Below are 17345 nucleotides of genomic sequence, written 5' to 3'. Positions count from 1 at the left end.
AAACATCTACAGAATCACACTGGCTCCTTTCACACATAGCAAAGAACTGCTCAGGATCTACCTGAAAAATGAGAGAAAGTGGTAGCATTACAAATTAACATGCTTTTATACGATAAATGATAAACCATATCGGCAAATTGGCAACAGATGTGTTTTTATTAGCATGTTTGCCATGTTTTAAGGATTAGCAAGCTATGGTAAAAAAAAACAAAAAATTTTTTTGTGTGTGTGTATATATATATATATATATACTCGCTACTTTACATTGTAGCAAAGCGTCATATCTTTAGTGTTATCACATTAAAAGATATAATTAAATATTTACAAAAATGTGAGGGGTGTACTCACTTTTGTGAGATACTGTGTGTGTATATATATATATATACACACACAGTATCTCACAAAAGTGAGTACACCCCTCACATTTTTGTAAATATTTGATTATATCTTTTAATGTGATAACACTGAAGATATGACGCTTTGCTACAATGTAAAGTAGCGAGTGTACAGCTTGTGTAACAATGTAAATTTGCTGTCCTCTCAAAATAACTCAACACACAGCCATATCTAATCCGCTGGCAACAAAAGTGAGTACACCCCTAAGTGAAAATGTCCAAATTGGGCCCAATGTGTTAATATTTTGTGTGGCCACCATTATTTTCCAGCACTGCCTTAACCCTCTTGGGCATGGAGTTCACCAGAGCTTCACAGGTTGCCACTGGAGTCCTCTTCCACTCCTCCATGACAACATCACGGAGCTGGTGGATGTTAGAGACCTTGTGCTCCTCCACCTTCTGTTTGAGGATGCCCCACAGATGCTCAATAGGGTTTAGGTGTGGAGACATGCTTGGCCAGTCCATCACCTTCACCCTCAGCTTCTTTAGCAAGGCAGTGGTCGTCTTGGAGGTGTGTTTGGGGTCGTTATCATGCTGGAATACTGCCCTGCGACCCAGTCTCCGAAGGGAGGGGATCATGCTCTGCTTCAGTATGTCACAGTACATGTTGGCATTCATGGTTCCCTCAATGAACTGTAGCTCCCCAGTGCCGGCAGCACTCATGCAGCCCCAGACCATGACACTCCCACCACCATGCTTGACTGTAGGCAAGACACACTTGTCTTTGTACTCCTCACCTGGTTGCCGCCACACACGCTTGACACCATCTGAACCAAATAAGTTTATCTTGGTTTCATCAGACCATAGGACATGGTTCCAGTAATCTGTGTCCTTAGTCTGCTTGTCTTCAGCAAACTGTTTGCGGGCTTTCTTGTGCATCATCTTTAGAAGAGGCTTCCTTCTGGGACGACAGCCATGCAGACCAATTTGATGCAGTGTGCGGCGTATGGTCTGAGCACTGACAGGCCGACCCCCCACCCCTTCAACCTCTGCAGCAATGCTGGCAGCACTCATACGTCTATTTCCCAAAGACAACCTCTGGATATGAGCACGGGCAATCAACTTCTTCGGTCGACCATGGCGAGGCCTGTTCTGAATGGAACCTGTACTGTTAAACCGCTGTATGGTCTTGGCCACCGTGCTGCAGCTCAGTGTCAGGGTCTTGGCAATCTTCTTATAGCCTAGGCCATCTTTATGTAGAGCAACAATTCTTTTTTCAGATCCTCGGAGAGTTCTTTGCCATGAGGTGCCATGTTGAACTTCCAGTGACCAGTATGAGGGAGTGTGAGAGCGATGACACCAAATTTAACACACCTGCTCCCCATTCACACCTGAGACCTTGTAACACTAACAAGTCACATGACATCGGGGAGGGAAAATGGCTAATTGGGCCCAATTTGGATATTTTCACTTAGGGGTATACTGACATTTGTTGCCAGCGGTTTAGACATTAATGGCTGTGTGTTGGGTTATTTTGAGGGGACAGCGAATTTACACCATTATACAAGCTGTACACTCACTACTTTACATTGTAGCAAAGTGTCATTTCTTCAGTGTTGTCACATTAAAACATATAATCAAATATTTACAAAAATGTGAGGGGTGTACTCACTTTTGTGAGATACTGTATATATACTTGGCCTGCATTTTGAAGGGTCATAAGTCTTATTCACTACCTTTCAAACTTTTTAATGCTCATGAGGGATTTTCTGGGGCTGTAAAAGTTTTTATTTCAAACATTTGCAGAAAAAATGCAAAGTTATTAATGTTTCGTGCTAAACAATAAATCCATTTTATTTTAAAGAAGCTGTATGGTTATAAAAAAAGGATTGTTTATTCATAAGGCATTTAGCAAACACTGAGCTCATGGATTCGATTTGACTGTGTCTACTTGCCACTCTGAAGCAGGAGCTGAGAGGAGACATTGTAGAGGAGAAGAAAAGTGAACAGGACAGATTTGCTGCCGTTTGGTTTGCACAGGACTCAGATTCCACACTCACACAGATAGAACCCACCTGCAGAAAAACGTTGGCATGACATAAATATGAGCATTTAGGTAGGTATTACTGTATCAAAACGCAAACAAACATTTGGAATAAGTTGTTTTCATAGTGTTCCACTTTTAGTAAAAAAAAGAAAGAAATTCAAACAGGTAATTTTTTTTAAAGTTAAACAGAAGATAAAGAGCTCACATTCCATCCTTGCATAAAATCGTCCTCACTGCGGGCCTGAGAGCCATTTGGCAGCAAATAGTCATTTCCCACCTCGTTATCATTGGTTCCTAGAAGTCCACTGGATATACCTAATGGGAACAACAAGTTAGAATTAGAAACAGACAGAGAGAGAGAGAGAGAGAGAGAGAGAGAGAAGCAGAAAGAGACAGACAGAAGAGACAGAGAGGTTGACCAAGAAAGACAGACAGAAAAAAGAGAGAGAGACAAAGACAGACAGACATACAGAGACAGACACTCTGGGATGGAGCGGCTGAGACAAAAAGACACCCAGAGACAAAGACAGACAGAGATAGACAAACAGATACATAGAAAGATGGGGACAAACATACACAGACAGACAGACAAACACCCCAAGACAAACAGACAAAGACAGACAAAACACCCAGACAGAAACAGACAGATACCCATAGACAAACAAGGACAGACAGATACCAGCACACAGCGATATAGACACAGAGAGTCAGAGACAGACAGACACACAGAGTTAGGGAGACAAAGTCAAAGATGGACACACAGAGACAAGCAGAGAAAGAAGACAGTTAGACAAAGACAGAGACAGACAAATCCAGAGTCAGACAGATACAAATAGACAGGCAGACAGACAGAGTAAAAGAGACAGAGAGACAGTCAGAGATAGACATACATATAGACAGATACTTTCAAACAGACAGAGACAGATGGAGACAAAGGGAGACAAACAGACAGAGACCCAGAGACAGACAGACTGAGACAGACATATAAAGACAGACAGATACCCATAGACAAACAAGGACAGACAGATACCAGGAGACAGAGGTACAGACAAAGACAGTCAGAGACAGTCAGATACCCAGAGACAGAGAGATACACATAGACAGACAGAAAAACAGTGACAGAGACACAGTCAGAGATAGACATACATATAGACAGATACTTTCAAACAGACAGAGATGGGACAGCCACGGGAAGTTCATTCCAGCAGCTGGGGGCCAGTATAGCGAACAGTAATAAAGCATGTCTTCCTTGTCTTCCAAGTCAAGCCATGCAAGTGGTTCAAAGGAACAGGATTTTGATAAGCATGGCTGGGCTTTGTAAAGCATCAGTATTTAATCTGCCAGCTACAGGAAGCCAGCGGATGGAATATAGCAATGGGGCACCAATAAACAAAAGACATTTTAATGTTAGACACATGTTGGTATAAGTATAGCATCTAATAATACACAGGAGCAGAACAAAGAGCAGATGTCTTACCGTGCAGCCATCCATCTAGCGTTACACTGCACATGCTTAGAGAGGGCTCACATGACACCAATAATCCTCTTCTATTTGACACTGTAAGTAGGTTCAGCTCTCTGGTCACAGTCACATCAGGATTAATGAAGGGTGTCTGTACGCTACAGCAATCCACTTCCATCTGGTAATAGAACAACAGACTTAATATAAAGATGGGTGACCAGTTATAAAAAAAAAACACTGGCCCTGTGTTCCAATCCTAAGGGGCATGGACTCTTTCAGGATGACCCCACCTCCATCCAAAGGGAAAGAGGGCTCACAAACTGGTTTAACAAGGATGAAAATTATGCAAATCATGCATTATGGCTTTCACTGTCACCAGATGTCAACCAAATCGAACACCGATGGGAGATTTGGGATTGGCAGTGCACTCAAAACACCAACTGAGGGAATAGCTTTTGGAAGAAGGGTGTTCATCCCTCTAGTACAGATTAAGAAGAATCTACACCATGGTGCATTGAAGCTGTTCTGGTGGCCCAACACCTTACTAACGTGGTTTAAGTTCACAACCAAGAAATGATTCTCTCTGATGCCAGTGTAAAATGTACAGGTCATTTTGTTGATGAAATAACGAAAGGAGTAAAACCAGTACTTGGTCATAAACACTATTGTTAATTGTGCACATACCTGCTCTTTTGAACTGACCATTACAGTGGTGTTTTGCAGCTGAACCATGAGGGAATGATGTTTTTCTGTCCAGTCAGATTTTAAAGTGATGGCAAACGTGTTCTTGGTGACAGCAGCAGCTAATACAAGGTCACAGGAATGTGGTATTTTTAACACTCGTCCATCAAATGACACGATGAATCCATCTGCCACAAGAAATGCTTGATCTGGATGGGGTGAAGAATTAAAAAATGATTTAAAGTGAATTAAAAACAAACAAACAACAAGAATGTCCTATGAAATTAAGTGAGAAGTTAAATACTTGATCTGTACTACAAAGGATTTTTCCCCAATCTGTAACTTTGTATGCTTGATTCAGCTAAACTCACAAAAAAAATCTTCTTTTGATTATGATTTTGACCAGAGTTCAACACAGTAAAATAAAACAGGAAAGAAAAGTCTTTGTTGCTGTTACACACTCCTTCTGTAATTGGGTTGTTCCTAGATCTGGGCCTGAGCTCAAATTATATCCAGTTGCAGAGACCACATAGGAGTTAGAGAACAGTATTGTGGTGGAAAAAGAATCTTACAAGTCACCATTGCACCACTGGATTAACACTTCTCGAACACTTTAAAGTGAGTCAGTTTGTGGGATTCCACCTGCAGAGAGCAACCGTTTTGCCCATGACAAAGCTATTACTGCTGACTTAAAGCTCTTGGACCATCAAATCTGTCCTTACTATTAAGCAAATCTTGACACTGATGGGACTCTTACCTCATCTTCCTGGTCCTGAAAAAGTCAAGGCTGACACTTGAAAGGATGAGAATAAAGCGTGTTGTAAATTCTCAGCTCATACGGTGTGACTGCTAAAAGAGGAATGATTTATCAAAGCTATGTAGTATAGGATTGTTTTCATACCTTAATTGATTCTCTCAGTATGGCTATGGGATTCAGGATGAAAAGAGATGTTGACTGATATACTTGCTGAATGTTCTCTAAATCCCTTCCCAAGAGTCAAGGGAAAGGAAATCTCTTTGAAGTGCAAACCTGTATGAAAAGCACTATACCGATACAATGTTGATTTAACAGATCTTTTTCAGAATATTCTCCATCCAGCAAAAGAATGGTGATGATTTCTGTTGTCTCTTAAATTATTGGACTATGGGCAGTGGGACCAGTTTCTCTGTTGTGCTGCCTATTGGTCCATGGCCTCTATGCCCCATCAAAGATGAAATCATAATTTAGGAACTAGGGACAGTGTTGCCAAGTTAGTTTTCTGGCTCTGAAGGTTTAAACTGTTTGGAAAGGCCGTCTGGTACATTCTTGTTGAAGACAGGGTTGTTTAGGTTTGTTTAGGTCCAACAGCTGTTATTCCATGGCTTGTTTAATAGCCAGCAGTTAATTGCTACTAATAGCTTCTCTGTGTAGTGGAAAGATGATGAATAAAATGCACAGGGATGACCCTGAGGCAGCACCTCTACTAACCCCCTACATGCATCCTTGTTTACATTGTTAGGAAGCATTGGATTAGGATAGACCTTATACATTAGGCCCAAACTGAAATGCTGCTTGGGTTTGAAAGGAATGTCTTTTATGCTTCAGGAGTATGTTGTTTGTGGGATTTATTAGCCAGAGCAGTGAAAGGTGCTGCTTAACTGCTAAATTTACAATAAGTTTTCTGTGAAAGATGGATGGATAGGTGGTAGTTCGGAATATTGAGTCTTCCAAGGATGCATCTGGACACTTAGAGATGATTAACTACAAGAAGCAAACCTCATGTGTGTCTGGTTTGACTTACAGACAGTTCTAAATGGGGGTAATGCTCTTCTCAGGCATGGCAGATATGCTTAGTGAGTGACGCCCAGGTTTGGTTCCTGGTTCAATACAGAGTTCGGGTTACTGCCTGTGTGGAGATTCGCATGTTCTCCCTATGTTCGTGTGGGTTTGCTCTGGGTTTCCTAGTTTCATCCCACTTCCCTAAAAACAAACTAGTAGGTGGAATTACTAAGATAAATTGAACATAGGAGCAAGTAAGTGTGTGAATGTTTATGTATATAGTGCCCTGGTTGGACAAGTGTCCCATCCAGGGTGTATTCCTGCCACACACCCAGTGTTCCTGGGATAGTCTTGGGATCCACCATGATCCTGACCAGGATAAATCAGGTACTGAAAGTGAATAAGTAACATTTCACTGAGATGAGAGGCATTGGAGTACGGCTGGAGCATTGTTTCATTCAAAAGGCATTATCCAGACATCATATTGACCAGTGATAAATGTAGTCTTCTATTAATTTCCTTCTCAGATGCAGAACAGGTGGAAGAACTTGAAGAGGTCATGCTTGGTGAACGTTGCGGCTCCTAGGAGCAACTTGAACAATAAGGAAGGAAATCAGTGGAAGGAAAGAAGAGGATACTCGGGCAGATAGACACATTGCATGATGTGAAATCCAGTCACCGTGTAGATGGACCAGTCAATATTTATTGTAGGGCTAATGGAAATCCTAGGTGTAAGAAAAAGTGTAGATCTGTATAGTTTCTGATGATGGCCTTTGAGTAGTAATGTGACTACCAGAGATTATTCTGTGGTTAGTGTTCTGTGGTTGTTCTGTGGTTAAGGCTCTGGTATACTGATCAGAAGCTTGTGAGTTCAAGTCCTACCATCTCCAAGCTGCCCCTGTTGGGCCCTTGAGCTAGGCCTTAAGCCCTCTCAGCCCCATGGCTGACCCTGCACTACGACCCCAAGCTAGGATATGCAAAGAAAAGAGTTTCACGGTATTGTACTTGTATATGTGACAGTAAGAGCTGTCCTTGAATTTATTTTTATGGAATTCATACACTCCCATCTATACATGCACATTCTGGAAGATCCCTAACCAAGGGAATGGGTTTGTAAATTATAATTGAGATGATAACAAGACATATTGGCTGTTCTGTTTTTTCAGGTGTTATAGTAATCACGAAATGAAATCCTGAGACTCACGATTGAAAGGACTATCCATCAGTTTCCTCTTAAGCCTATAGAGCTCAGCTGTGATACTCGCTGAGTTCAGTGAGAGGAGAGGCTTTATGAGGAACTCCTCCACCATGACTTCTGCTATCCCGACCACTGACCGCTTTGTCCATGGATTACGCAGAAGAGGAAGACTCACCGTCACTTCCCCATCCCTGCAACAGCACAGAATGTGATCACAAGACAAATAAAACATGTTTCATCTTTTGGAATAAAGATTGGGAAAAAGCATGAACCATGGTAACCATTCACGTTAGCAAGCAGCAAGTTAAGCATTTGTACTTTGTCTTTGCAGGCATGTTGTGGCCACTTCAATGGGAACTAATTGCAGGTAGGAACTAAAGAAATGTTGGACAAATACGCCATAGGATTGCTCTGAGGAATCAACAGAATTAATAAAATTTCTATTCAAACATCATTTTGTTGTTTGCTGCTGTCACTGAAATCACGGCTCCCTGTTGATCATGTCCATAGAAAATAAAATTAATGTTGCTTTCTTGGTTGCTAGTGTGAAAATAGGGTTACAACCATGGGCTCACCGTTCCTTAAACATATTTTGTATTATGTTGTTGTTTTGTTTGCTATTTTGTTTCTATTACCTGCATTCTCATGGTGCCCCCTGGTGGCTTGGGGGACCTAAGCAACTGTTTGTACTGCTTATACAGTATCTAGTAGATATATGATATATTTTGATTACTGATATGAAAAAGTCAATGAAATTACTATGTACATGAACATTAGTAGCAAAATGGGTCCTCCCTGCATGTCATCATAAAAAATCAGTACAGCGTTCATATTTTATATGTAGTTCATGCATTACACAAGAAGTACCAACCACTTCACACCCATTTTGCAATCCCACCTTTCAGAGAACTTGTACATGAAAGCAAGCTGTCTTCTAAATCCTACTAACATCATGGCCAATCTGGATTCAGCCCACTGGACTGTGTGCTGCATGACCTGAAAAAAAGAAGTGCCAATGGAAAGCTTTATTCATTCTTTTTTTACTCTGATTAATGTAACAGCATGGCACTAAGTTAGACTGGAATTTGAATGCTCAAGCAGTCATACATAGTGCTTTTTGATGGAAAAACAAATATCATTAAAAAACAAAACAAAAAAAAAAAAACAAGCAACTAACAAAAGACGGTAATGAGTAAAAAGGTAGGTTTCAAGCTGGGCTTTAAAAATGTGCAGGTTAAAAAATCCGCAAGTCCTGGGGCGGTGATATCGAATGATCTGTAACCCCAGGGTCAAACTGAATGCAGGGAACACACACAGTGTTCAGCGTAGAACTGGAGAAGCCAGGATGTACATGAACTGTCCTCATCTCACCAGGTCCAGTGCGGTGATGGCAGTGCGGAGAGCAGTTATAGATGGCGTCCTCAGGTGGTGATTATGTAGAATTGCAGGCAGCATCTGCCCCAGGTCTCGGCTCCACAGGTCCAGTAAGCCATGCCACATCATGTCCAGACGCTCTCCTGTAACGTCATGGTACGCTCCGGCCAGCGTGGCCAGTGGCTCTGGGCGTAGACATGTTAGATTACCAAATCTGTACACATTTATCTCATTTTATGTGAAATATTTTATTTAAGAATACGTGATTTAAAGCAGAGCCAGTTTTATATGTGTCTATGTTTAATAAGAAATCAATCTTAGGCATTTAAAAAAAATTGTTGTGATATTATCGGTTTTGCTTAAAGCGTACACTAATATTCTTCCATATTGCCTTTAATCGGTAATCAGTATTGTTGAAGAAGAAAAAAAACCCTAGTTAAAATGCATTTGTTTCTCAGAATATAAATACAACTATTCTTGTGGATGACTCATATACAATGCACTGAATGGTGAAGTTTTAAGTTTATTTATGGAAAGAGTCTCTAGTGTCAGTGGTTTGTAGCAGTCAGCCTAGAGTGGCTGGTATGGGATTGACAGTGTATAACAACATAAGTGGTAACATTAACTCGTTTCAGAGATGTTTCACAACATTATGTGTAACTAGAAATGGATAGAAAGTATGTTGTCATTTATTAATAAAATAAAATCACATGTAATTGTTGGCAAATCGCTGTGGTATACAAGGAATGAACTGATCGGTAAATTATATGGGAGGAAAGTCAATGTGGTACAATTCTGAATAAACTTGGTGCCTGGTGTGTGAATCAACTTCACGGCATTCGATTTTCGACTTCGGATTTTCTCCAGCTCGATCAAGAATCAGAGAAATCCCAGTTGTTTTATGTATGTTCAACATTTTCCAACAAGAACTTGTTGCTTAGCCTCCCTAACTGGAAAACTCTGTATGAACATATTTGGTTCTGATCTGCATTTTCCGATCTCACCTGCATCTATTCATTATCGACTCTACTTGTCTTTTGGTCCACAGAGGCCCCACTCACTTTTGAGCTCTTGCTGGACGAGTTGAGACATGTGCTGTAGAATTTGGAGTGTTTGGGGCAGGCTGTGCATGAGCGTGTGACGGATGGAACCAGATGTCCAGAGGTCCCACGGCATTGGTGCTCTCTGCAGCAGCAGGTTTTCAGCTCGGTGGGTCACATACAGGATTGCGTGGCTCAGCTCCTGCATCGGCTCGTTTCCTCCGGCCTGGACAGGGATTAAAAAAAAAATTCAATTAAAATATACTTTTATAGCAATTTTAACAATTGCCATGGTCACAGAGATATCTGAATGTGGATTTAGATCCCTGATGAGCAAGCCAGGGGTGACAATGGCAAGAAAGAAACTCCCTGAAAGAATGACGAGAAACCTCAAGAGGACACAGACTCACTAGTTGGATAGTGCGATTATAGAATATTACAATATGCAGGTGTAGAAGAGTAAATACTGTTCGGTATGAGCATATTGTGACTAATACCTTTATGATTACAGTAGCATGTGTCATGAATTTCCCCTCTCAAGCCCATGATGTGTTTCCCATAGCAACAATCACTGCACTCTTTTGTTTGGTTTTGAGTCTATGTGCTCTGGTTTACGTTATGGCTAGATGCATTTGTTTTGGTTTCTGTCCTGTCTCCAACCCGTCTTATCATTGGTTGATTTCCCTAATGTGTTCAGCAGTTATGTGTTTCATTTTGATTAGCTTGGTTATTTATACCCTGTTGTTCCGCTTTCTCTCTCATGAAGTCTTACCATGCTATTCATCTCGTTAAGGTTTGAGCCTGTTTCTTGTTTCCAATATGGATTATCCCTGTTTATAATTGTCTGCCTGACCTACATTATGTACTTGAGTCTTTCTCCTTGTAGCATCTCTTATAGACACTCACAAATGTGATCATTCCCTGGCCATTAGGAAAAATTAGTGAAGCATCTATTTCCATAAGTAAAAACACAAAATGTGGCTTTTAATCATTACATAAACAGTAAAAGCGCTCGTGGAACGTAATAAATCTTGACTATTTTATCATACTCTTCTGTCCTCCTCTAACCTGTCTCCCGAATTCCAGAAGAAGATGGTGCAGCCTTTGGACTCTCTGAAGCAGCTTCCTCTTCATGTGCGTGCCTAACTGCTGCAGCCGTGCCTGCCGAGACAGGAAATCATCAGCTCAGACGAATCATGGAATGCAGCAGATATATGACCTCATGGACATATATATACTTTTCACCTCACCTCTGTTGCTGCTAAGCACACCTCGCATCCCTTGGCACGAAACACCAGGCCACGATCGGCCACTCCCATGGAGATTAGCGCTAATGTCTCGTTCTCAATGCCACTGCCTCCTCTTTGGGTCTTGAAAGTTAGCCAATGGTTTCCCTCCAAGCAGAGGGTCGTCCGGAGGTCATCAGATGAATCTGGGTGAAGATGAAGACTGAAGAGGGCTCTATGCTTGCATAATCAGCTCATACAGAATGGGAAAAAAGAAGCTTTGAATTCTTACCACCATCATATCCAGCAGCAGCTTGTAAGCAGCGCTTTCCCAGTGTGGTCTGCAGCCAGATGAGCTCACTACGGTCGAGTTTCGCCTGAACCTGCAGCGCTGAGCTCCTGCTTGCGGAGTGTACGCTTCCTCCCAACTCAACGCTCCAGTTTCCCATCGTCCACTGCAACACACAATTCATCATCATACTCTTTCTTTCCAAAGTTCCGAACTTCGAATATTATAACAATTACACATTTTAAATGACAGTGTAATTGCAATCTTGAATCTGATTGGTCAAAAGTGTCGACTAGAACAGCAGCTTTGACTGTATTGCCGGTTGCAATTCAAACCGTTTTTATGGTATTCAAATGGACCTCAGTGAGCAGGGAGAAGTGACTGCGTTGGGCGCTGCTGCTGTTCCTGACCGCCAAAACAAGTGTGCTGTGCTGGGTCTGACCAGATAGTGATACGCTGGTGCGGCTGTAGAGCAAGTCCTTCCCTGAGTTCACTCTATGAGAACCAGACCAAGATAGAGCCTGTGGAAAAAAATTCAACCATGCCCTGTATTACAAAAACAACAACAACAAAACTAACCACAAAGAAATGGAGCAGTTCTTAATTTGTGAACTGACTTGAAGGCATTCTGGATTCTGATTGGCCAGAAGGTGTTGATTAATTTTGTATAACAGCAGCTATGTTACTGCTTCCATGGTAACAGCTAATTCACAGTAATTTTTATGGTTGACGCTTTACATAAACGGATTAAAAAACATCTATCGTCATTGAGTTTTTAATTTTTTTTTTTTTGTCAGGAGACGTAAATCTGTGACTTGTAAAATTTCCCAACATGGGAAAGTCTTCTGGACTTCTGAAGCTGAACGTGATAAGCTGTGAGGAAACATCTGTTTATACCTGCTATAAAGTTGCAAGAGATAAATTATAATGTGCCGTTCATTAACGGGAAAACAATTTAGCCTAAAGTGTTTGTTTATTATGCAAATGAGGGTAGCTTATTCTAAACCCAGCCATGGTGGAATCATATCATGTTCAGATACGCCGTGAGAGAAATAGAAATGTGCTGCAAGTTATTATGTCCCTGGTAAGTGCCAGGCCTTTATGGACATTCATACCATGCACACATACACAAACACACTTATTAGTGTATACAAAGATGTGTGTGTGTACTCACTGGTTGTGGAGGACAGAGCCCCAGAAGGCTATGGTGTTCCAGGACGTCTTTGAGGTTAGAATGTATCTGAGCCAGGAGTGTATGAGAAGAACATGGGCCAGGCGAGATGTTCTGGGCTGAAGTTTCCATCTGGACAGTGTGCATTCCTCTGTCAGCTTTCTGTTTATTATAGCAAGAAAATACACGCACACAAACATTAACGACGCTTTTCCTTCAACTTGTCCAGTAGCAGCACGCCACTTACCCCAAAAACATCACCTTCACTTACTACAAATAGACAACACCGTGTTAAGCGCTTAAAGTAAAATCCAAAAGTATTGATACCTTTCGTGAAGATGAGCAAAAGTCGTGCAATAGGCGATACTTTGAAAAGAAACATATCGGGATATTGTACAGTTATTTATTTATTTAATCACCCTGATATTACTACACGATGAAGCCTTCCCTGGAGAGATGGAGCCTCTTTCTTTAAAGGATCTTGGACCCTACTAATGTTCCTGCAGAACATTTCAAGTTCCTTTATATTCTTATTTCAAATTTAAGCCATAGATAGATAGGGATGGGTGTTGCGAAACCGAGTGGGTGTTCCTGCAGTTATTTGGGTTGATCTGGATGCTTGTTTGGAGTTAGTTTTTTTGTTGAAAGATCTATCTAAGCCTTAACCTCCTGGCAGATGCAACCAGATTTTCAGGCTCCTGCTATTTAGAACAGAAAGCGTAGATGATAGTGTAGGTGAATTTTGGAACCTTCCGCCTATAGCAAGAGCCAATCAGAGATGAAGCATAGCTTCCGGACACTTCCTTCTCTTCCTGGAGAAGAACAGTGTGGATGTAGAGGATTCACAGAATCATCATCACCACCTTTACATTAGCACCACATGAATGTGACAATGTGTGCGTGTCCTTTTCCATTTGAATCATATGTAATATTTATTTAATATGATCTTTTTTGTGTGTTTGTGTGTGTGGCTATTCTCTTAAAGCTCAAATGTTTTGTATCCTTTAACTATCAAATAAATCCAAACCAAATCCATTTATTTCCTGACAATTATTTAAATGTGTACAATAATATTTTGGCTCTTTATTAGAGCTGTAGATCTTTTTCATTCGTGAACATTAGACCAAAATTTGGTTCGGTTCAAGGGATCAGTCAAACAGTCTTATACTTACTTGACTGTTTAATTGAACTAATTAATAAGTACGCGTAATCATAACTCTGTAACAATTGTAATATCTTTGGTAATAGATGGATTCAGATAATTATTAAATAATACGATGAATAATTGAGTAATCATGTGGGGATTAAAGGAATGATATTCTTATTCTTGTTATTATTATGAGTCAAGTTTTCCATTTGCCATTGTAATTACCTGATATTTCATGCTTTGCGTAATTCTCTTGTCACCCCACTTGAGTTCTGTGCTTTGGGAGTAGGAAAATTTTCCTTCTTGAGCCATCAAGATGCAGCCGTGGGCCTCCACAAGAGGGAGAACTGACCGCATCTGAAATTCGTTGTTACAAAATCTGCAGTCACTAAAAAAAGATTTTTTTGTCAAATCCCTGTTTATTTTCCATCGAAATAATCCTAGACATATTTCAGGGTTAAAATAGGCTACAGGCTTAAAATAAATCCAAGCATCATTCTTGTTAGTCATTGTTCATGCTCCCAAAACACACACACACACACAACACATTTCACACACAAAATTCCATCTAAGGGCATTTCAGGTTTGTGAAATCCCTGCAGCATCTAGTCCATGATAAATGGGATCCATGTTACATTTTAATTGTTCTGAAATGGTTGTTGCTAGGGAACATCTGAGGTTTAGAATAGTATCAGTACAACACTGGAACCCTGAAGCAACAAAATAAAAAACGTGTGTATAAAAAATCGGATTGGTCAGGAAATGCTGATTGATTGATATTAATGCACTAATACATTCTCCTTCCCCACTTTGCACTTTCCATACAACAAGTCGAGCTGCATTTTTTTTGTCTTATGAAATTCAAGAGAGAGAAAGAGGCTGTAGATGACATGACTTGTAACTCGAAACAGACTAAAAAAATAATAAAAAAGAGTATGACGTCATTCATTGACATATAAATTGGCAAATTACTGTTGTATAAGAGGAATAAAACACTTCAGGGCTTCATTTATTGAAAGAATAATCAACTTTGTGGTGGTATTAGTAACTCCGCTTCATGTCTGACAACATCACACCACCCCATTGTTGCTTGTTTTCCTATAACAGCACGCACAAAGTGTTTTATTACTTGCGTAAAAATAAATATTGACCTGGTATTGATAATATTGTTCAATTTCGTATTAATAAAGTCGTATTAAGGCTAATCCTTCCCTTAAACTTTAGCCTTCATAACTTTTAATATGTACTTTTTTGGGTGTGTGTGGTGGGGGACTTGTTAAACTAAACAAACAAACAAATACATAAACAATCATGGCTTGACGTCGAACTTCAATTAGATCTGTTCACGCTTTACTTTTAAATATCTGAGTTACATTTGAGCAATGTTTATGTTTATCCCCAAGGATAATTTCAACTTCCACTTCTAAATATGATTTTATTTTACATATCCGTTTGGCAGACACCCTATTGAGCATTTGGATAGACGGTTTTGGATTAAAGACTGTGTTCAAGAGTGGAATGGTGGCTTTCTGGATGGATTGGGATTTAAATTCATAACTGTATAGAGACTAGAGCAGATCCCTTTAGCAAGAACCAGCGTTCTGTTCTGTTTTGTGTGTTCATACATGAGGGTGCACCTAATGCACTAAATCAGCACCCTCTGCTGGACAGTAAGACTTAAAAACTGATCTGTAATAATGTTTTATTTTTACGGTTTTGCAAAAGGAAGCATGATTTACCTGTCCAGGTGACACAAAAACACAAGCCTGCGTCATGCTGTAGTCCTCAGCATGGCTCCGGTTACTGACTGTCACAGAGACATTCACAGGCGTCCCGTAGTCCCAGGACAGATGGACCTATTGACAGAATGATATATTTCTCATCCAATGTTTGTGTGAATATCAACCTGAGCAGGATATGTGTATGTGTATGTGTGTGTAAAACGTGTACCTGATTGTTCCTGCCATGTCCTTGTGCGTGGTCATGTGAGAGCACTCGCACTTTCAAGTGGGAGAGAGTGGATGTAAAAGGTTGTTTGAGCTGGACCATGGCCTCAGTTTGTCTTCCTGCAGAGTTCCAAGAACCTGTAGCTTGTATCTGCACACACACAGTAAATGATTACATTTCATTCTCAAGTTTAAACGTCAAATTGTCAGCTGTGCTTGTGTTCACTGTGAAAAAGAATTTAGGGAAGCAGACATGGATATTTCAGGGGGGGAAAAGTTCACACCTGAGAAGAGACGTAAGGGAGAGATCTCCATCCACTACCTACCTGCTCCTGTACTCCGATCAGATTCCAGTCAATGAGAACATTTCCACGTTTGCTCTGAGTTTCATTTTCAAGCCTCACTTCCAGCTCCCATCCCCGAGACTCAGGCCCAAAATCAACTGAAAAAAAAAGGATTGTTTTATTACTGATGTTGATTTATTACAGAACGATTTGGACCAAAAAAATCAACCTATAAGCCTTCTGTTGTAGAAACTGCTCTGCTATAAGGGGAATAAAACACTTCAGGATTTGTTGTTATTGGAAAACACGGTTATGTCAAACCACCTCGCCATTGATTACTTTTTTATAACAGCACAGTTTTAATCCTTAGTTAATAATAGCACTGGTACCTATCTGTCTCGATTTCCATTGTTGTAACCCCTTAGGTGCAGCTGCGTTTTCATCCCTCCACTGTGTGTGGTGTGTGAGGACATGTGATCCGTTGTGCCCAGCATACCCTGTCTGTACTACAAGACTACTGGGAACTGACATCAGCTGCACAGAAACAGAAATAAAGATCAAGAAAGAGAAAGAGTGCTGTTAATCACAAATATTGATATGATAGAGTTTTCATTTCATCTACATGACTTCAATTACAGTATTAATGCTTGAGAATTTCATTTGTACCTGAGGTAAAGAGTGGTAAAGCTCCAACGCCTGCTTGAATCCAAGCTTTGTCTGTGAAGCCTGTCCTTTAAAACGCATCACATGATTGTCTATCACTAACTCTGCTGCCGCCTTAATTGAAGAAGCGGATCGATTCAGCTGTATGAAGACAAAACCATGATATCAGTAGCCTGAATAGTTTGATACTGATTTACAAAGATACCACATAAAGAGTAGTAATTTGCATTTGGAAATCTGACAAAATTGTCAGAGTGCAGTTAGCCGGCATGCAAACATGCAAAAAATATAGGTATTGCACTTGTAGATAACAACTCAAAAGTTTTGTATCATGTAGCGAGTGAAGTGTGAAAATTTAGTTTAAATTTAAATTTAATTTAGTTTAAGGGGAATCCATGAAACGTTGTCAGAAATCCAAACAGGGACAGAGCACAGGTCAAAAACCAGGAAATGCTACACACTGAACTGGAAACTACGGCACGATGCAATCACGGCTTAGAATTAACGACATGAATGCCTGATAAAACTGCACAATGAGAGAATGAAACAGTAGGCTTTTAAATAGATAAACTAATCAATGACCAAACACGAAACAGATGAACACATTCAGGTAGCAAATCAATGACTGGAGAGGGATGGAGACAGGAAAACAGAAACAAAAGCACATCAACTCTGAGAGGGCAAATCTGTGACAAGTTTCTACCCAAAATGCATATTTGTTAA

General features: G+C 40.4%; 1 protein-coding gene and 1 long non-coding RNA gene across 2 annotated transcripts; both read right to left on the bottom strand.

Moving 5' to 3' along the window:
* Positions 1 to 2090: 2090 nt before the first annotated feature.
* LOC128610683 (apolipophorins-like) lies at positions 2091 to 5125 on the bottom strand. The gene is made up of 5 exons (XM_053630101.1): positions 4529 to 5125; positions 3860 to 4022; positions 2588 to 2697; positions 2278 to 2410; positions 2091 to 2110 (listed from the first exon to the last, which is right to left on the bottom strand). Exons 1-5 carry the CDS (start codon positions 4574 to 4576, stop codon positions 2091 to 2093), a joined length of 474 nt encoding a protein of 157 aa, XP_053486076.1. The 5' UTR covers positions 4577 to 5125.
* A 10235-nt stretch (positions 5126 to 15360) lies between these two features.
* On the bottom strand, positions 15361 to 16800 carry LOC128609695 (uncharacterized). The gene is made up of 3 exons (XR_008386274.1): positions 16349 to 16800; positions 16002 to 16117; positions 15361 to 15826 (listed from the first exon to the last, which is right to left on the bottom strand). It is a non-coding gene; the product is annotated as an uncharacterized LOC128609695 (long non-coding RNA).
* Positions 16801 to 17345: the final 545 nt, after the last annotated feature.

This window comes from Ictalurus furcatus, chromosome 7 (assembly GCF_023375685.1).
Source record: "Ictalurus furcatus strain D&B chromosome 7, Billie_1.0, whole genome shotgun sequence".
Lineage (NCBI taxonomy): Eukaryota > Metazoa > Chordata > Actinopteri > Siluriformes > Ictaluridae > Ictalurus > Ictalurus furcatus.
This window is presented reverse-complemented; position numbering and strand designations above follow the sequence as displayed.